At 42.6% G+C, this 21,270-nt stretch overlaps 1 protein-coding gene across 6 annotated transcripts; it reads left to right on the top strand.

Moving 5' to 3' along the window:
• Positions 1-3,546: 3,546 nt before the first annotated feature.
• LOC101351715 (serpin B6) lies at positions 3,547-20,823 on the top strand. 6 transcript variants are annotated; one of them, XM_023742039.1, is made up of 8 exons: positions 3,577-3,638; positions 6,942-7,073; positions 8,042-8,216; positions 10,385-10,534; positions 13,538-13,655; positions 15,270-15,412; positions 16,744-16,899; positions 20,209-20,822. In XM_023742039.1, the coding sequence occupies exons 3-8, from the start codon at positions 8,052-8,054 to the stop codon at positions 20,611-20,613; spliced, it is 1,137 nt and encodes a 378-aa protein (XP_023597807.1). In that variant the 5' UTR covers positions 3,577-3,638; positions 6,942-7,073; positions 8,042-8,051; the 3' UTR covers positions 20,614-20,822. The 6 variants fall into 6 exon arrangements, with proteins under 6 accessions (XP_023597809.1, XP_023597811.1, XP_023597807.1 ...); XM_023742040.1 differs by lacking the exon at positions 3,577-3,638 and adding an exon at positions 6,538-6,554; XM_023742041.1 differs by lacking the exon at positions 6,942-7,073 and having other exon boundaries at positions 3,547-3,638; positions 20,209-20,823.
• Positions 20,824-21,270: the final 447 nt, after the last annotated feature.

Raw genomic sequence — 21,270 nt, 5'->3', positions numbered from 1 at the left:
TTCTCTGAATGTTTGGTATAATTCTCCAATGAAGCCATCTGGGTCAAGACTTTTTTTTTGTTGGGAGTTTTTAAATTACCTTTACAATCCTTTCTCGTTAGGGGTCTGTTCAGATTTTCTCCTTCAGTTTGTGTTAATTTGGTAGGTAGTGTGTTTCTTGAAATGTGTTCATTTCCTCTAGGTATTCAAAATTGTTGGAGTATAGTTTTTCATAGTACTCTGTTATGATCCTTTTTATTTCAGTTGAGTCTGTTGTAATGTCCCCCATTTCATTTCTTATTTGGGTTATTTACTTCCTCTTCTGTTTTTCTTTTGTCAGTTTGGCCATTGATTTTGTTTATCCTTTCAAAGAACCAACTTTTGGTTTTGTTGATTCTTTCCATGATTTCTATTTCATTTATTTCTGCTCCGATCTTTATTATTTCCTTTCTTCTGGTGGCTGTAGGCTTCTTTTGCTGTACTCTATTTGTTTGAGTTGTAAAGCAACATTTTGATTTTATCCCTTTCTTCTTTTTTGATATGTGCTTATATTGCTATAAATTGATCTCTGAGCATTGTCTTTGCTCTGTTCCTAAAGGTTTTGTTATGATGTGTTTTCATTAGATTCTACACATTTTTTGATTCCATCTTTGATTTCTTCTATTACTTAGTGGTTTTTAAGCAAGGTTTTATTCAGTTTCCTTTTTTTTCTTCCTTGCTCTTTCTGTTATTAATTTCTACTTTTATGACATTGTGATTAGAGAAAATGCTTTGTAGTATCTTAGTGTTTTGAATTTTTTTGAGGGTTGCTTTGTGGCCTAAGATGTGGTCTATTCTGGAGAATGTTCAATGTGTTTTGGAAAAAAATGTATACTTTGCTGCTGTTGGGTAAAGTGTTCAATATATGTCTATGAGGTCAAGTTGGTTGATTGTGCCCTTTAGATCTTCTGTATCTTTGCTGAGTTTCTTTCAAGATGTTCTATCCTTTACCGAGAGTGGTGTGTTAAAGTCTCCTACTATTATTGTGGAACTGTCAATTTCTCTTTTCAGTGCCGTTAGAGTTTATGTATTTTGGAGCCCTGTCGTTGGGTGCGTAGATACTTATTATGGTTATGTCATCATGGTGGATTGTCCATTTAATCATTATACAATACCCTTCCTTGTCTTTTATGGTGATTTTGCCTTAAAGTCTATTTTATCTGAGATTAATATAGCCACTCCTTCTCCTTTTTTGGTTACTGTTTGCTTGATATATATTTTTTCCATCCTCTGATTTTTAATATATTTATTTATGTCTTTGTTACTAAGGTGTGTCTCTTGTAGACAGCATATTGATGGGTCTTGTTTTTTTTATCCATTCTGTCACTCTCTCTTTATGGGCACATTTAAGTCATTTACATTCAGTGTGATTATCGATAGGTGTGAGTTTATTGCTATCATTTTGTAGTGCTTTTTCTTGTGGTGCTGATATTTTCTTTGTTCCTATTATTCTTCTGTGCTGAGTTCCTTTTGTTTGTGGATTTTCTTATTGTTTCTTTTATTTTTGTAGATTTTGTATATACTGAGACTTTATGTTTTTCTTCTTTATTTTTATGAGTACGTTTGTTAAGTTTCTTTGTGGTTACCTTGAAATTTACCCCTCTCTTCCTAAGTTTGAACCAGTCTTTTATTACTTGATGTTGTTCTTCTCCATTTGAAAGTTCGATACCTACACTGTTTATACCCCCTTTTATTGTTCTGATGTTGTTGTCATTTACAGATTGATGTCTCTGGTTCCCTGTTTTAAATCTTTTAGTTTTATTTTATCCTTGAGAGTTTATTACCTAGGTTGGTATCTGGCTGATGCTGTCCTGTGTCCTAGATTCAGGTTGTGGTCGGTTCTCTAACCAAAGTACTCCCTTTAATAATTCTGGTAAGTTTGGTTTGGTTTTTATATATTTCCTTAATTTCTGTTTATCTGGAAATGTCAATAGAATTTTTTTTTTTTTTTTAATGGGAAGAGGCCCCTGATGATTCTGATTATTCTAGGGCAATGTATATATTTTTTTTTTTTTTTTAATGAACAAAAGTCATGAACAGTTCAAAGGGAAAAGAAAAAAAATACAGAAAATACGCAATGGCTTTAAACATATGGAAACATCTTAAGCTTTACTCATAATAAAATAAATGCTTGTTAAAACTATACTGAGATCACATTTCTCACCTGCCTAATTGGTAAAAATCCCCAAGTTTGACAGTCACACTGTTAGGAAGGCTCTGAAGAAAGAAGCACTCATGTACATATGATACAAAATGATACAATCCCTATTAGAGGAGAATGTGACACAACTTAACAAAATCCTATTTCTAGGAATCTAGATTAGTGGCCACTTCTCCATAATATTCACAGTAAGTTCTTGCTACTGAGTGTGGTCTATGGATGGGCTGCATCAGTTACTGGGGTGCGTGTTAGCAATGCCAAATCTCAGGACCTACTGAAACATGATCTGTGCTTTAATAACACCTGCAGATGACTTGTATGTGCATTAATGTTTGAGAAACACTGCTCTAGGTTATTCACGGTAGCATTATTTGTAATGATGTAAGATTGGCACACAAAGGAATACTGTGCAGCCATAAAAAAGAATAAGGAAGATCTGTGTGTGCCAAATTAGAGGGATCTCCAAAAGTTATTCTTGCATTAAAAAAAAAAGCAAGTTGCAGATTTTTAGACAGATAGATAGATGGATAGAACACTACCCTTTTGATAACAAAGGAGTGGAATTAAAAAAAAAGAGAAATACTGCAAAGATAAACCTGAAGCTAATAAAATTGGGGTGAAAAGGATTGGAGAGATGAGTGGAAGTGACATATGTTTCAGCGTTCCTTTATGTTTCACTACTCCAAAAATAAGATTAAATAAAAGTCACAATCGGGAGTGGGGGTTGCTCCAGGCATATTGTGGGTACAGGCCAAGGATGATGCTAAACATTATACAATGCACAGGACAGCCAGCCCATTATAACAAAGAACTATGCAGTTCAAAATGTCAGTAGTCCCCAGGTTGAAAACCCTGGCTTAGCGGAGGGGCAGAGGAGGCAGTAGTTTAAGAGTCTGAAGTTTTCAAAATTGACCTCATTTTTAAAGTCTGGATAGCGTTTCCCCACCTCCAGTCATCGGATTCATTTCTGTTCTCCATGGCTGCTGAATACGGCGGATGGCGTTTTCAGATACATTCCTGCAGTTTGTCAGTACCATACAGGCCAGAGAGTACTGGAGTCTTTGTAAATACTAGAATCGCGCAGGCTTCGTCCATTTTTAAAGTCTGTTCTACACTGTTCAACTTAAGACCACAGGCCCGGAACGTAGGCCCTTTGTCGCATTACCCTCGGTGGCCAAGAGCTCCAAAGTGAACGTTACGCACGGAATAGATTGCTGCCCCTGCAGAGGGCGGCCTGGAGCCTGGGTGGGGATCCAAGTCCAAGTGCCGCAGCCGGGGAACCTCCCTTCAGCCCACCCGCGTGCCCCCGCTCCCCGCCCTGGGGCTGGGAGGCGCCCGCGCCCGCACCCTGCGTCCCACCCACAGGCCGATATTTGAAACCCCGGGCGCCTCCGATCCTACTTCCGGCGTCTGCGCGCGGTGCCCGCTTTACTCCTGCCTGCACTGCCGAAATTCTGGGGTACGCGTCTGTCTGGGGTCCGGCTCTCCGCTCCATCGCCTGGGAAGAGCCGCGCGGGAGAAGCCCCCTACGCTCCCCGGCGCTCTCCTCAACTGCGTCGCGGGCTGGGTCGCGCTGGGCGGGGGCCAGGGCAGCGGCACCGAGCGTCTGGCTCGGGTTCCACTCCAGGCCTGGCGCGGGGAGAACAAGGCGCCTATCGGGGAGTGCGCACGGCCGCTGGCTGACCTAGGGCCCGCACTCGAGGAGGCGCAGGAGGCGTCGTCGGCTCCGGGATAGGGACGGTGCGGAGTCTCCCTGGCTGCTGCGCCGAGAGCTCGGGCGCAGGCGACCCCCCGCGGCGCCGCGCCTGGTGCGCGCCGGCTCGCGCCGCAGGGAGTGAGCGTTGGGGCCCCCGAGGGGCCTGAGGCCGAGTGGTGGGTGCCAAAGTCGGCAGGACCCGGCTCCCCCAGCACCTCTTCAGACACCGAGCGCGTAGGTGGGTGTCTTTGCCCGCCCCGGCCTCCGCGGAGGAGTTTGGCAAATTCCGCAGCCTGTGAAGATAACCCCGAGGGCCATTCCACATCTTTTTCTTTTTTATTAAATTCACCGCAGGCAGAATATGACAAGATTTGGTGTCTTGAAGGCTAAGAGGACAGGGGGAACATTTTAATTATACTTGGGGTTTATGTGCTAGATAAAATTGACACTTAGGTTGGTTTCTTTTTCTCCCCCCTCTAAAAACTCAAATTTGGAAACCGGAAGTATGGAAAATTAATATTCAGATGCTGTCAGGAATAGTCACATGAGAGGTGGAAGCTGGGTCAGGTGTTGGCACTTTTGCTTCCGGGTGCTGTTGTGTCTGATAACAGGAATATGGTCCAAGGCTGCCTGCTTCTCCCTGGTGCATTGTAGGACTGATGGGAAGGGCTAAGTAACCTTTGGATTAAGGTCCTGGGGCCTGTCGTATCACTGGGTCGAAATGATGTACTCTGTGGTTAGCATGAATTACTGCTTTTATCATGTATACAGGAGGTGGGGCAGCGTTACTGCTGTTATCAGTGTACAGGAGATAGGGCAGCGTTTCATGCCTCCTGCTAAGTAACTGCATCCCTCCTGACTTTACGACAGGGAAGGGTTGCAGTTTGAGTCATGTGTAGCTACATAAGCTAAGTATTTAAAATTATATAAGGGCAATTCCAATCCAAGGCATTTTTATTACAATTCAGTATATTACAGTATGGTGAAATTATAGTGAACAGAATCACTATTCTTTTCTACTTATATTAAGGGCAGCCTATATTACACCAAGTGTATGTTGTGAGGCAGCATGAATATCATTTGACCTCTAATGGCTACTGGCAGTTATTTTCAACTGGGAAATAGAGTGCTATCAGTGACTTCACTGTGGGCTTTGAAAATTGAGCCAGTTTTTGCTCTTTCAGAATGTTAGCAATTATGGAATACTAGAGATAGAAGAGTATGTAGATCATCTGCCGTATTCCCTTTCTCATACAGTCAGGACTGGTATCAGAAATCAAGTGTTCAGCATCCCAGAGCTGAACTTACAAATCCTCTCTCCTTCCTGACTCGGGCCTTTTCCTTTGAATGGTCTGCTTTGTTTTTCCCAATTCATATTAAAAAAGAAGAAGACTGAAGCTAGTTTATGTTGAGAAACTATTGGTCTTCCAGCATTAAGTTCCCTTTACACAATGAAACAGATGTACCTGATTTCCACTTGATCCCGAATAGTTTGCCTTGGGCTTGCCAGACTAGTTCTTTCCCAGTGGGAGTGTGTCTGTGATGGGTGAGGGAGGGCCGTTTGCCTGTTTAAGGTCAGTGACATAAAGGTCAATAACCCAAACAAATTCTTTAGGGACATTACCAGAGACAGAATGCTTTATTAATGGCATTTCTTAGGGTGGAAATTTTATTTGCATTAGTATTCCTTCAACATTTGAGGGAAAAACATGTGCAGATAGTAGAGTCTTGGGTGGGAGTAGAGGAATGTGGGACTTTTCCTTGACCAGCTTCACTGGTGACAAACTAGGCCACTAAACCTCTGCCCTTTTTTGTGTGCACTGAGCCATTTGCATGCAAAACCAAAGGCACCCCTGTACCCTGCTACAGGGGGCTGGGGCAAGGGGGGTCTTAGGATCCTTGTTTGTAGCAGGAACATGCAGAACTATGTTTCTTGCTTAGACAAACCTTATCTTTTCTTGACTCTCAATCCAGAAGTTTCCTTAGGTTTACTCGCGTTTTATAAATTGCTTTTCTTAAAATTGTAAGTGGGCCACTGTTGCCGATTTAGAATTCAAATAACCAGAAATATGTACAACTTTGAGTCAGTTTCATATGATGGCTTCTGTAGTTTCTATTGGTGTTCCTAAGGGTCTGCAAAATCCTAAAGTTATTTCTGTATCATCAGAGAATCTGTTATATTCAGAAGAATTTCAGTAATATGTATGTTCTGTTGTACTTTCTTTGAAAATCAGTGATCTAGTGTATATGTGGAAAGTCTCAGCAAACCAGAAGTGCCCAGCACCCCAACTATTCTGTATAGTGAATAAAGAGAGGTTTAAAAAATAATGTTTAAACAAAGACAGCAAAATCTAGCAAGTATATTAGTTTTTGTATTAGTTTCCTATGTTGCGATAACAAATTACCACAAATTTGGTGCCTTAGAAAAACACACATTTATTCTCTTATAGTTCCGGAGGCCAGAACCCCGAAATCAGATTCCCCGGACTAAAGGCAGGATGTGCTCCCTCTGGAGGCTCTAGGGCAAAGTCCATGTCCTTCCCTTTTCCAGCTTCCAGACTTGCACTTCTTGGCTCCTGGCCTCTCTTCCTCCATCTTCAAAGCCCGCAGTGGAGCATCTTGCTTCAGAGTTCATATTGCTTTCTTCTCTGTTGTCATCACTCTCTCTGCGTCCCTCTTGTAAGTACACAGGTGATTGTATTTAGAACCCACTGTAGTAATGCAAGATAATCTTCCCATTGGCCTTACAAGGTTTCAGGGATTAAGACCTTGGATATCTTTGGGCCATTATTCAGCCGAGTGCAGTTACAGATGTAATTGTACACGTGGCAAAGCGCTTGCTTCCCAGTTGGTCTTTGGTTCCCATGCACTTCTCAGGTGAGTCATTGGAAATGTTCTAGAATGCTCCCACTGGAGAAATACTACTTTGGTAAATATTAATAAAAAGATGTCAGAGCAAGTGCTTTGTTCCCGCCGGAGCTCACCCACCCATCCGGCCTGCTCTGCTGCACTTGTAGACTTTCTGACTAATTGGGCTCTTAGGTCACCTCTTGTCCTCTCTCCCAGATTGCAGCTCTTCCTTGAGCAGTGGTGAAAAGACAGAGCATTGACCGGAGTTCGGCCCTTCACCCTTTAGCTTGGATATATCACTTCACTTCTGTGAGCTCCAGGTTCCCATTAGGAAAACGGCAGTTTCTAGTAGGTATCTCTGAAGACCTGTTCTGCTTTAGCGTTTTATGACTCTGTGATTCTGACCTGCCTGAGACACCGTTGCCACACCCCTACCTTGACTGCCTAGTTGCATTCCTGATAGAGCCCTGCTTGGCAGCCAGGCCCGTGGCCAAACACCCTGAGTGGCAGGGGCTCTGGAGACTTGGGGAGCCTGGTCCTGGCCTCTGAGGCTGCTGTTTAGAGGGGGAGGTGGGCTGCACTTGCTGACCATGGTACAAGGTGCCCTGCAGTAAATGCACCATGTGTGACTGAGCTGTGTTGCCGTGGTCCAGACGGGAGCAAGGTCTGGCCTGTGGGAGGCAGGAGGGCCTGGAGACAGGGCCTGAGATTAGGCTTTGACACATGCGTAGTTTTCCTAAACGCAGAACTAAGGGTCAGAGGTGCTCATTTTTAAGGCTTTCGTACATTTTTGTATGTGGTTGGATTTGTCATCTTTTAAGGCTTCAGGCTATTCGTAGATTGGGGTCCCCTCTCCAACATTTTAAAAATACTCAAACATCTTTTCTTGTATAATTTCGTGATTGAAGCTATACTGAATTATTTCCAAACGATCAAGTAATATATATAAGCCACAACCAACCAGACAATACAGACATGTAAGCAAAAACCCATAACGCCTTTTCTAATTCTACCCCCAAGAAGTAACTAAAGTGAACAGTCATATGTGTTTTCTTCCACGCATTCTCTATACTCACAAGTATTCACATTTAAGTCCCCTGCTTTTTTCTCTATTTTTAGAAAAGTGGGATCCTATTAGAAACATTGCTACTCAGTTTTTTCAACTAATGTTAGAGGCACACAGAATAATCTTGACAGCCCCACAAAGAGCTGTGTGTGTACCTGTTTGCTCACTGAACGTATTAGTAAGCAGAGTGAAATGCATGGGCATGGAAGCCTATGTTTATGCTGTATTGTTTTTAAATCCATCGTTTCAGGTCTGTCAGCATGGAAACACTATCAGAAGCAAACGGCACCTTTGCCTTGAACCTCTTGAAAAAGCTGGGTGAAAACAACTCGCAAAATGTGGTTTTTTCACCCATGAGCATCTCCTCTGCCCTGGCCATGGTCTTCCTGGGGGCCGAGGGGAACACTGCCACCCAGATATCTCAGGTACCTAAAGCCACCTCAAGGCAACAATGTATGGTCTATCTTTGTCGACTGAGCTGATCTTTCACGTTTCAGATCCTAAAAGAGTCGCTCTCACCAGATAACTCTACTCGTGACTCAGGAGTGTGGAGGGGGGTTGACAGGGAAGGGCATGTGACCAGTGCCTACCCACCCTGTGGTGAGCAGAGTTCTGGGCACTGTATTCAGAAGAGTGGATGATTCCATCTCCACATTGTATTAGCTTTTACATGAGTTTATATGTAGATGTACAATCACAGGATTCAAGTTGAGTCTTGTGATACTCTTTTGGATATGGTCAACTGTTTTGCAATTGTTAAAAATAACCTCTTATTTTTATTTTCTCATTCAAGTGTAAAACTCTCTTAGAATGGCACTTGTCAGCCAAAAATGCTTTCAGTTGTCTTTCAATTATTTATTGTTGAGTAACCAACAGCCTAAAATGTGGTGGCTTCAAATGACAATTTACTACTTTGTGAATCTGTGGATGGGTTGGGCATGGCATCTGTTCCACTGAGTGCTGGTTGGGGCCACATGTCTCTGTGCTCAGCTGGGCTTAGGTGGGGTGCTTTCCTCTCTTCCACATGGCCCCATCTCCATGTTTGCCTCATCCCAGAGGGCCTTTCCAGACGGCCTCTTTAGCAGTGTGATCTGCACTTCCTTACAGCATAGTGTCTGGGTTTCAAGAGGGGGCATTCTAAGAAGACCAGCTTGACATGCAAGTACTCATCCAGCCCTGCTTGTATCATGCTTGCTAATGTCCCCCTGACTAAAGCCAGCCACACAGCCAGGCCCAGAGTCAGTGAGAGGGGCTACACCAGGGTGTGAACACTGGAGGTCTGGCTCATGGGGGCCACCAGAGACTGCCAGGGTCTGCCTGCTGGCCCCTAATGATGCACACCCTCCCACAGGTAAAATATACTTACTTAGCCCCTCCCAAGATCCCAAAGTCTCATTCCATTTTGGGATCAGGCTCAGGCTTGAGGTTCAGCCTTGAACGTCTTGAAAAAAGCTGGATGAAAACAACTCGCAAAGCGGTATGATGGAGGCTCTTCACGTGCAGCTCTTTGGGTATGGTTCCTTAGTGCAGAGATCTGTGAACTAAAATGACAAATTATCCACTCCATTTACCCCCACCCCATACACTCCCAGTGTATACTGGTAAGACAGGACGGGATGGCTGCAATAGACCCATTCAGAATTGGTGGTGGAGGGCGGGAAGCATATGGCAGTCACTGAGCAGTTCCGAAATCCAGCTAGGTCCATGCTACCACTTCCCTCTGCTCCACATGTGCTTCAGGAGTCATTCCTGTGCCATGGCCTGCTTTGGCCCTTGGCTGTACCCTCTGTGTTCTTGGCTTTCTGCACTTTCTCTCCTCTTCTATGAGAATGGCCCGTGTCTGTTGCTGAGGAGCTCTCTTAGCCTGCTTCCTGCTCATAGAAGTGAGGGGCCCAGATGCCTCTTTGGATCTGTCACTCTCCCTTTCAATCCAAGTTGTTACAGCTCCTTTAGAACCTTTGTGGGCTTTCAGTATATTAACTTACAGTCCATGTCATTAGACAAAAGCCACATCCACGAGTCTGAGGCAGGACTCGGTGCATTGGATGTGTATTGTGTTGGGAGGCGGCGTGCTGTGGGACAAACCACATAAGCCATGAGCATAACTGACCTGAGCTATTCTGTCAGGGTTTGAGAAAGGGCATTTTTACTCATACCAGTATTTGGAGGACTCTGGTTTCCTGCAGGATGTGATTATAGGGAGACCTTGGAAGAACTTCAGGTAGGGAAATGGTGTGGCTTTCAAGACACTTTCCACCTTTAATGGGATTAATCTTCTTTTAAGCTGTAGTAGGAGGTCTGGTGGTGCAGTGGTTAAGCGTTTGGCTGTTAACCAAAAGTGTTAGGCATTTTGAACCCACCAGCTGCTCCATGGGAAAAAGATCTGGCAGTCTGCTTCTGTAAAGATTTACAGCCTTGGAAACCCTATGGGCCAGTTATCCTCTGTTCTACAGGGTTGCTTATGAGTTGGAATCAACTGGACAGCAACGGGGAGAATCTGTAAAGTTCTTAGTGCTGAGTTTAGTGCTGTACCCATTTCTTGAAAGTCAGCGGATACTGAGGGTGTGTGTTTTTATTCTGTGTTTGATTTCAGGCACTTTCTTTAAATAAAAGCAGAGGTGGAGGTGGAGATGTTCACCAAGGTTTCCAGTCGCTTCTCACTGAAGTTAACAAACCTGGTACTCAGTACATGCTCAGAACAGCCAACAGGCTCTTTGGAGAGAAGACATATGATTTCCTGTCAGTAAGTCATACTTGTTTTTTTCCCTAAAGAAGTAAAGATGGCGAGGTGGGGAGGAAGGGATCGTGTGGTGAGAAGAGTAGAGCGTGGGCTCTGACAGCATGCAGATGGCCTGTGTCTGCACACCTCCTTCCACTCTGTCAGTTTCCTCATCTGTAGAATGGGCCTTATAGCAAATGCTGTGCAGATTTTTGTGAAGCTTAAATGAGGGAGTATTCATAAAAGAACTGACCTGGAGCACAGCACAATTTGAGATTAATCGGCCTATAAATAAAAAAGCAGTCAAGAAGGATATTTCTAGTCACTGTTTTTCACATATTAATAGATTTTTTTTGTGCATTATAAGGCTTGCTCAACTTTCTACGTGTTTAAATGTTTTGCTTGTTTTTTCAGATACATAATTTTTTTTTTTTAAGTTTAGTTTTATTTATACTGGCTCTATTTGTTTGACAATGCCGTCATGACTTTTTTATTTTTTTTTAATTACTCAAGTAATATGTGGGTAGATTCTGGTTATAGAAATCCCTGGGTGGTACAGATGGTTAAGCACTTGACTACTAGCTAAAAGTTTGGTGGTTCGAACCCATATCAAGCTTCTGCAGACAGGCCTGGTGATTTGCTTCCGAAAGGTCACAGCCTTAAAAACCCTATGGAGCAGTTCTACTCTGCACACATGGGGTCGCCATGAGTCACAATCAATTTGATGGCAACTAACAGTAACAACAACAGATTTTTGTTATATAAAAATACAGATAAGCAGGAGTCCTGATCGCCCCCTTTCCTGTACCCTATTACTCCCCTCCCCAGTATAAGAGCTTTATAGAAATTTTATTTTGTGAGGTTTTCTCTACATAATGTCATTATGCCATACGTATTGTTTGTAATTTGTTTTTCACTTAACAACATATCTTGAATTCTTTCCATCTCAGTGTAAGTGGGTCTCCTCACTCTTTTTAGCTGCTCTCTGGTCTTCCCAAGTGTGGATGTGTCATTGTGGATTGAATCACTCCCCCACTGAGGAGCACTGGGGCTGTGTCCTCATACCATGATTCTTCTTGTCTGTGATTTTGTGCACATGTGTGTGCCCACCCACAATGGATTTGTAGACGGAAGGAAGGGAATAAAGCTTTGAAGTTTTAATAAATACTGCCAAATTGCTGTTCAAAGTGCTATGTTTGTTGACATTCCCTCCAGGGTTATCAGCAGAATGCTCACTTCCACCCACCACCAGCCACGCTGCATGTTGTCAACCTTTTTCATTTGGATTAGTAATGAGGTTGAACAACTTTTCTTATGTTTAGTGAGTGTTTGTATCTTTTTTGTGAGTTGTTTGTTTATATATCCTTTGCACATTTTTCTCTTGGGTTGTATGCCTTTTTCTTATTGATTTATAAGAATTCTTTATATGTTTAGGATACTAACCTTATTCTGTTACATGATTTTTTCATTATTTTTCCAACTTGTTTCAGACCATAACTTAAAACACAAGGATTGGCTGGTTTTCTTTTATTTTCTTTCTTTCTTTTTGGTGGATATTTTAAGAAAAGCATTAATATTTAAAATGTTATTTTGATACTGGAATATAAAGAGATGAGAAATGCCTGTCAGTTATTTCTCACTAATTTAGTGTTCTAAGAATCTAATACCAATAGCAATATATAATTAGATATTCCTTTAGTTGGACTAGTCATTGCTTGTAAAATAAAGTAGTGACAGTCATAAAAATTACCAAGGGTGCAACAAGTTATCAATGTATGAGTGACCACTTTACTTTCAGACTGTTTTCTTAGATTGAGAAGATTTTTTAAAAGTTCAAAAGCATTGATAAACAAGCCAAGCCAACGTAATTGGTGAAGTGTGAATTATGTAAGGATGAAATGAAATGATAGGCAGATCACTCAGTGCAGTGCCTAGGACATACTGAGAATCCGGGAATGTTACGTAAAGCAGCAATCATGATAATAACCCATTTGGTCCTCACAGTAACCCTGTGCCGTGTCGCTATTGCTGCTTCCTTGTTTCACAGGAGAGGACATGGAGCCTTAGACTTAGCGACTTTTCCAGGGTCAGACAACTAGTAATCTGCAGAACTTGTGTTTGTAACTACTGTGTCACATTGCCTTTCTAATGCTATACTTAAGGGGAAATGTAACATTCTGTGATATTAAAAGATTCTGAAAAGGGGAATTAAACTTGTAGCTGTCAGCTGTTCAAAAGAAAGATTGGGAAACCTGTTCGTAGTGTACTGTCAGTACCTAGTTGTTTCAGTCCACTGGTTGTCCACGAGATTTTCTCCTTTTACGTGGCTTAACGTAGGTATCCCTATCATCACACAGCATATATTAACAAGATACAGGTTGAACTTAGAATTTTTGAGAGTTGATCACAGTCTATAACTGAACCATCCAAAAGGGTAGCAACTAGCCATGTATGGCTATTTAAATTTCACTGTTATTAATTAAAATTAAATACTGAGACCCTCAGTCATACCAGCCACACTTCAGCTGCTCAGTAGCCACATGTGGCTCTGATTGGACAGTGCAGATTTAGAACATTGCATCATCAGAGAAAGTTGTGGTAGAGGTGCTGGTCTAGAACTACATGTTTCCCCCCTTATTACTTATGGAACAACAACCTTGTTCTGAGGTATAGAGGGCCCTGTGGCTCTTGCTGTGTTAAGCCTCCCTCAACAAATGTAGCGGTTTTTCAGAGAAGTGACAGACTCTAGTTACAGCATATTAGTGTCTTTATTATCCCTTTATTATGAAAAGAGGCAGCAGTTCGTGAAGGACATTTGATATTCAGGCTACTCTTTCACTTATTTATAAGCTAAGATTAAATATAACCAAAAACTGGGAATTTAGACTTTAGGTTTACTGCTCGTATCTGTAAGTTAGATGTGTAATCATAAAATGATCACTGTTCTGATTTGGCACAATGTAGAAGCAAACTTTTGGTGTTACTTACATTTGTAGCTGTGCAGTGATGTTGCTCTGTTTGTTCTAGTCTTTTAAAGACTCCTGCCGCAAATTCTACCAAGCAGAGATGGAAGAGCTTGACTTTGCTAATGCTACAGAGGAGTCCAGAAAACACATCAACACCTGGGTAGCCAAGAAGACAGAAGGTGAAAATATTTTGTTATCCTATTTTAATTGTATCTTAATCAGTCTTATTGTTCATTCCTTCACAAGACTGTCAAATGTAAACAGGAATGGCTTTTTTTTCCCTCTGAACAACTTCAGACTTTAAAAATCTGCTTCTGAGATATTGTCAACATATGACATTTTCTCTAGCTTTTCCCTGCTTTCATAAAAATATCTTGATGTCTCTCAATATTTGGTACACCTCTTCCAGAATAATTCACGCTTAGTTTTTTTTTTTTTTGGTTGATGTTAATGTCTTAGTTACCTAGTGCTGCTGTAACACAAGGTCCCTGGTGGCACAAATGGTTTGCGCTCGATTACTAACCTAAAGGGTGGTGGTTCAAACCCACCCAGTGGTGCCGCAGAACAAAGTCCTGGTAATCTTATGCTAAAGATTACAGCCAAGAAAACCCTATGGAGCACAGTTCTACTCTGTAACACATGGAGTCTCCATGAGTTAGAGTTGCTCGATGGCAGTGAGTTTGTTTGTTTTTTGCTGTAACACAAGTGGGTGGCTTTGAAGAACAGAAATTTATTCTCTCACAGTTCAGGAGGCCAGAAGTCTGACTTCAGGGCGAGACTCTAGAGGACAGTCTTTCTTGTTGGTAGTCCCATGAGCTCCTTCGTGCCTGCCTTCTCCCAGTGTGTGTCTGTGTCTATTCTATTCTTGTTACAGCTCAGAATTGATTAGATCTAGGACCCACTCTACTCAGGTATGTCCTCATTAACATAACAAAGAAAACCCTGTTTCTAAACAGAATTGCATTCGCAGACAGGGGCCAGGACTTCAATACATATTTTGTGGAGTAGGGGTGGGGGTCACAATTCAATCCACTTCAGTTAGTATAGCCTTTCTTTTCACAGCTGGCATGAAGAACAATGGGCACTGAGGGATTCCGGAGGTCTACCTCCCGAGTCTCTGCAGCATACCCACCCAGTGCCACGGGATGTCCCCTTAGCCCTTGTCTACCTTCCCTTCTTAGTTTAAACTGTTCTTTATACATTTGCTACAGCCTCACACCTTCCTGACAACTCTTTAAGTTCCTTTCTTTAAGTCATAAGCCCAGTCATTCCTTTCCCTCTCAAGACATGCTATCAACTCATCCTGTACATATTAATTAATACTTACTTGTTCATTTGATGTGTTTTGTTCAAAGTGTAGTATTTTCTTACCAGAGCTGGATACTGTGCTTCAAGTTAATGTTGTTGTTGTTGTTTTAAGGACCCATAAAATCTGTTGCTGTCTAGTCAATTCTGACTCATAGTGACCCTATAGGATGGAGTAGAACTGCCCCGTAGGGTTTCCAAAGCTATAATCTTTACGGAAGCAGACTGTCACATCTTCCTCCCATGGAGCAGCTGGTGGGTTCAAACTGTCAACCTTTTGGTTAGCAGCTGAGCACTTAACCACTGCGCCACTAGGGCTCTTTGTTTTAAGGACAGACATCCCTTTATATGGTGATGATTTGGGAGACTGTGAAATCCTTTCACCTGTGTACTTGACTCCTACAGGGGATGGCCAGTCTGGACCTTGGTCCTAACACAGGAATCAGGGGACTCTTCTAGCTAACTGGCTCTCTCATTCTACTTTTCAGGTAAAATTACAGAGTTGCTGTCTTCAGGTGCAGTTAATTCGATTACTAAGCTGGTTCTCGCGAATGCCATCTATTTCAAAGGAAACTGGGATACTCAGTTTAACAAAGAGCAGACGAAGGAAAGACCTTTTAAAATCAGCAAGGTGAATATTTTGCACTAACAAAGGATATTTTTAGAAATCATCCCTGTGTGCATACTGGTTTTTAAAACATGCAAGAAAGTTACCTTTGAGTAACTTTCACTTTACACAGCCCTTTGGCAATGCTGTACTCTCCAACAAGCCTGGGGCTTTTCTTTCGCCTTTTTCTCTGGGCTAGCTCCCTGAGTCATCTGTCTCTATCTATATCACAGATCCGATCAGATAGCTGTCAGGCCTAAAGTCCTCCTTGGCTTCCTTCCCAAAGTGTTAGAGATGGAGTTCAAGCTCCACAGTCTGGTGTGTGAGGCCCTTTGCAATATGGTCTGGCCCATTCTCCATTGATATTTCCCACCCATCCCTCCATGCTCTTTTCTTTCCACCAGTGCCCCCTCTGGGAGACTTCTCTGACTGTCCTCCCAGTCTGGTTCCAATGCCCCTCCTCTTGGCCATCACAGTGTGTTGGCCTGTCTCCACAAGAGCACAGCAATGTTGAATGATGTGTCCTTTACCCCACCCTGCAGAATGCTACTTGAGGGCAGAGACTGCTGTCTTAACAAGTTCTACTACATAGTCAGTGCTCTGTCAGTACTGAACAGATGAATGATTTCAGTCTTCTTTTGTAATAAAGATAATAGAAGCACAACATTTTGTTTAAAAATATGTGAACACAAGGACATGTACATAGGATAGATACAGAGTTTAGCTTCCCTCCAGCTTTGAAGATATTATTTGCTTTATCTGTCTCACCATATCCGGGTTATTCCTTCTTTTTTGTTTGATTATAGAGGGTTTTTGCACACGCACAAAAGTACACAGAATAGATTAGTCGTAGTACAGTCTTGATCATTGACTGTGAGTTAGATCTTCCAGGCCAACTTGAGCCTGAACCTTCAGTTTCTCAAGAAATATATCTTCTTTCGAGCTTTATTGGGAAGTGCACTGTCCCATTCTCCCCTGGCAAACTTATTTCTGTCCTTTGAGCTCTGTGTTCCAGCGGCAAGCTCTTCTCCATGTCCAATGCAGGGTCAGGTAGGCAGTGGTGGCTTGGAGTCTGGAGTGCAAGAGAGAAGTTGGGCTAGAGATGTGAATGTGTAAAATCAAGAGACTGGATGAGATCACCAGAGAAAATAAGCTTGACGATTGAGCCCTGGGCCCCCAGGGCTTCGGGGTGGAGGTAATGAAGGCAAGGTGGCAAAGGAGGGGGCTGATCTGGGGTTCTGGAAGCAAAGGTAAGAAAGTGATTCCAGGGGCAGAGTGGCCTACTGTATTGAATATGTCCAGTGTGTGTCACCTGGGTCATGTTTCAATGTAGTGTTTATCTGTTACCTTTACAGAATGAGGAGAAGCCTGTGCAAATGATGTTTAAGAAATCTACTTTTAAAATTACCTATATAGGAGAAATATTCACCCAAATTCTAGTGCTTCCGTATGTCGGGAAGGAGCTGAATATGATCATCATGCTTCCGGACGGAAACACGGATTTGAGCACGGTAATGAGTGTTAAGCAACTGATGATCTTTGGTGGTAACATCGTGCTATCATGGCAGGAAAATGACATTTGGATTTCTGCTGTAGTCACGCTCCCTGCTTCCCAGTTAGTGACTTTTAATGCTAGCAAACTTCCAGTCACTTGTATTCACATTTCTGGAACTCAGAGGTAAGGGGTTTAGTGCCAGGGAGGGGAATTCCTGGAGTGTGAGAGTACTTTGGTGGCTGCCAGAAGACATGTGGGTAGATATTCTCAGGAAAAGGCTTTCCAGCCTAGTTTTAGTGTGATACTCACTTCTAATTTCGTCAATCACTGTACCCTAGTCACTCCATAAAAAATAGTGATATTAAGAGAAGCTAATACTACTTTAAATATATTTTTAAAACTTTATAGACTGTTTCAATTGCATTTGACTGCTTTAGGGTAAACAGCAAGTGCAGTGTTGTGGGAGGAATTCTGTTCATAGAAGGTGAAGATGGCCTTCCTCGCCTGATCAGAGAATAGAAGGAAGGTGCAGTCCAGAGATTGCATCTTGTCACAAGTGAGGAGAAGGAGAAAAAGGCTTTAATTATATGTGATTGGAATCTAAATTGGCACAGCTTTTTGAGAGTGCCATTTAGCAATTTCTGTTAAAATTTAAATGTGCGTACCCTTGGCATAGCAGTCCCACTGGAAGCAATCTGTCCTACAGAATGGTGGTGCAGGTTTTTATAGATGCACAAAGATGTTTGGTACAGCATTGTCTATAATGGTCAAAGTGCTGAAAACAGCCTTCATATTTGTGGGACTGGTTAAGTATAAATTGTGATATCTCTCTACTGTGAATGTTTTATGCACCATTAAGTTTCAGTAGAGCTGTGAATACTGCAGTGGTGAGCTTTCCCAGACAAAGAAGTAAGTGAATATAACAAATTGCAGAAAAACATTAATAGCCAATATTTAGCAGTTACTATAAACCAACAAAAAAACCAAACCTGTTGCCTTTGAGTCGATTCTGACTTATAGTGACCTTACAGAACAGAGTAGAACTGCCAGTAGGTTTCCAAGGGGTGGCTGGTGGATTCAAACTGCCAACCTTTTGTTTAGCAGCCACGTTCTTAACCACTGTGCCACCAGAGCTCCAATATGCAGGTATTATTCTATTATTAACTATATATATATATATATATATATATATATATATATAATATTAACTAATTTATTTCTAACACAGCCTTGCAAGGTAGGAATGATTCATTATCCCATTTTATAGATGAGGAAAGTGAGGCCCAAAGAGGTTAAGTAATTGGCCGGAAGTCTTATCAACAGTCTGGCTCTAGTGTCCACACTCCTAACCACTACACATACTGCCTTTCCCTGGCAGCACAACCCTAGGAAAACCCAGGGGCTGTCTGTAAGAACAAAGAAAAAAGCCTGGAAAGATGTGCACCAAAAAAACTACCAATGTTGTTAGCTTTAGGAAATTGGATTGAGATAGAGAAATTCCATTTTTTCTTTCTACACCTCTTACAATGAGCACATCTTTTGTAATTTAAAACATTCTTAAAAAAATAAAAAAAAGGTGATGCTGTCCTCACGATCACAGTGATGTGAGTAATATGGAGAGGTCGGAGCTGTAAAGAAGTAATTACAGTGCAGGTGCGAAGTGTGGTGGTGGAGGTGCAGACCGAGTGGGATGCACGGAGGAGAGCTACGGTGGGGGTTTCAGGGTTGTGGTATATGAACTGTTCTTGAAAGAGGAGGTAGAGCTCAGGAGGGCCTGTGGGAAGTGAGGGTGTGCAGAAGCCTCAAAGGGTGTGCATGCCCAGAAGGAAGCCAGAAGGTAGGGTGTGGGCCAGGATATGGGTGGAGAAGCTAAAGGGATAGGCTGGAGTCAGAGTGTGACCTTGCCTCAGAGGCAGTGAGGTATGGTGCCATGTTTCTCAGAGATTGTTTATTGAGATCGCAGATTCTCAGGATATTCCTCAGACACAGGATCTGATTGGTGGAATAAGTTTGAGAATGCATGCCCCTTATTCTGTCCTGGGAAATTCAAAGTGTACATTTTATCGTATTAAAGGCTCTGGCAAATCCTGCAGGAAAAAAAACTTAAATTTTATTTTTACCAGTGTTTCCCTAGCATACTTGACCATGTGCCTTTTCTTCTTGTAACATCCAATGGGGCTGGTGTTCTGAATGTTGAACACACTTTAGAAAATGCTATTATCTGGAAGGGACTGTGGTTGGGGTTGAGCCAGGCCTGAGTTCAGTGTTCTGCTTTACAGATTTAGAAGGTGACTTTTTTTTTTCTCTTAGCCTGTTTCCTCCTATGGAAAATGTGACAGTGCCTGTCTGTGAGGGCTACTGGAGGATTAAAGGCGATGATGTGTATAAAGCATTTGTTTAATAGTGCAGAGAGTTAAGCCATTGACACAGATTAGTAGTCTTCTTCCCAACCTTCCTAGATAGTTTCAGCTTTGTCCTACAGAGGGCAGTTCTGTGGCAGAGTGTCTCTAATCTAATGTGAATCATTTGGGGATCTTTTTAAAATGCAGATGCTGAAGCTCCCAGGTAAAGTTGAGGCTGCTGGCCCCTGGACCTCATTCTGAGTAGCAAGGTTGTAGAGAATCAGTGACGGTTAAGCAGGAGAGTAATTTGTGTTTATAAAGGTAATCCTTATGGCTGCAATGGATGAACTGGCAGAAAGGCAGAAGGGAGATAGATCAGACAGGAGCTGCTGTGGCATTCCAGGCAAGGCGTGACAAGGGCCTGAGCGAGGGCAGTGGCAGTGGAGACAGAGGAAGAGCGAGAGTGGAGAGAGATTTTGGAAGTTAAATCAACATAACATGGTTGGATTCATGAGAAGGAGGCAGAGTGAAAGAGAAGGCCAAGTCTGAGATATCCCACCTTATCATGCCTTCAATAAGGTAGAACACCTAACTCTAAGAGGACAGCTCTTCTCTCAGAAATGGAGTCTGACCTGTGCCTAATTATAAGTTTCTGCCTCAGGGAACAGATTTGCATTTCTGGAGTTGAAGAATTAAGGGTAGAAATGTAAAACCATCTTCTAGTTGAATGGTTTAGCATTATTGTGCTCTCTTATAGAGCTATAGTGTCCAAAACAGTAGCCATAGCCACATATGGCCATTTAAACTAAAATATATTAAAATACAAAATTCTGGTCTTCATTTGTACTACCCACATTTCAAGTGTTCAGTAGCCACCTTTTACTAATGGCTACCATATTGGACAGCACAGGTGTAGAGCATTAACATCATAGCAGATGATAGCACTGCTGTAGATCTTAAACTCTTCATGTCTCTTCTTCCAGGTGGAAAAAGAACTTACTTATGAGAAATTCATGGAATGGACAAGGCCAGACATGCTGGATGAGGAAGAGGTAGAAGTCTTCCTTCCTAGATTCAAGTTAGAGGAGAATTATGACATGGAGGATGTCCTTCGCAGTCTGGGCATGGCTGATGCCTTTGACCAGGGCAGGGCAAACTTCTCTGGAATGTCCTCCAAGAGAGACCTGTATCTATCCAAGGTTGTGCACAAGTCTTTTGTGGAGGTCAACGAGGAAGGCACAGAGGCAGCGGCTGCCACTGCTGCTATCATGATGATGCGCTGCGTAAGGATCACCCCCCGGTTCTGTGCTGACCACCCCTTCCTCTTCTTCATCCAGCACACCAAGACAAATGAGATTCTGTTCTGCGGCCGGGTCTCCTCTCCATAAGGAAGAGGAGTCATTTGTTGTAGCCTTTCTCCTTTCTCCTACCACGTGCCTTTCCTCTGACACTTTCTCCTACCACGTGCCTTTCCTCTGACACTTAACAATGTGCCTATAACCTAGAGTGACCTTATTAGTGTGGTGGTGACGGTTTAGAAATAAAGGACCTGATTTTGACATTCCTGGTTCAGAACTCTTGTGTATGTGTGTTTACATGGTAATGTTTTTCTAGGCTCTGAAATGGAATTCTCTGAGTGTGTCTTGTGGCCAAGTTGGCAGTGGTCGCACTGACTACTCAGCAGAACTACTCTGTTCAGAATAAGGTATCCTCCCTACTCCCCTCGCCCCCGTATACAGCATTCCAGCTGTCCCAGGCACTCTTATGTCTTCCTTTGTGCTGAGTGCTATGGCTCTGCCCTTATAAGCTGCAGGCACAGGGAGATAAATGCTACTTTCCCCTCTTCTGTACTCAATAGCATATACTCAAATTGAGTATATATTCAGATAGCACAGCATGATCTGTATTGAGATGCCGCCTGTTTTTCATGCGGGAATAGAGTGAAGTGGAGGGAGGGAGGGGGTTTAGGTCCAGGTCTCAGAAATGTTTAGTGGGGAGCCCTGGTCCAACAGTGGGGAGAACAGTAACTCAGGTGGTGAGAAATC

The sequence above is a fragment of the Trichechus manatus genome, unplaced genomic scaffold (genome assembly GCF_000243295.1).
Source record: "Trichechus manatus latirostris isolate Lorelei unplaced genomic scaffold, TriManLat1.0 scaffold00198, whole genome shotgun sequence".
Lineage (NCBI taxonomy): Eukaryota > Metazoa > Chordata > Mammalia > Sirenia > Trichechidae > Trichechus > Trichechus manatus.
The sequence above is the reverse complement of the archived record's forward strand: the minus strand, read 5'-3'. Positions and strand labels throughout refer to the sequence as shown.

Coding starts and splice junctions, on each gene's coding strand:
- LOC101351715 (XM_023742041.1), top strand. CDS start 8,052: ATGGAAACACTATCAGAAGCAAACGGCACCTTTGCCTTGAACCTCTTG. Junction 10,535..13,537: donor AGACATATGATTTCCTGTCA/GTAAGTCATACT, acceptor TGTTTGTTCTAG/TCTTTTAAAGACTCCTGCCG. Junction 15,413..16,743: donor GACCTTTTAAAATCAGCAAG/GTGAATATTTTG, acceptor TTACCTTTACAG/AATGAGGAGAAGCCTGTGCA.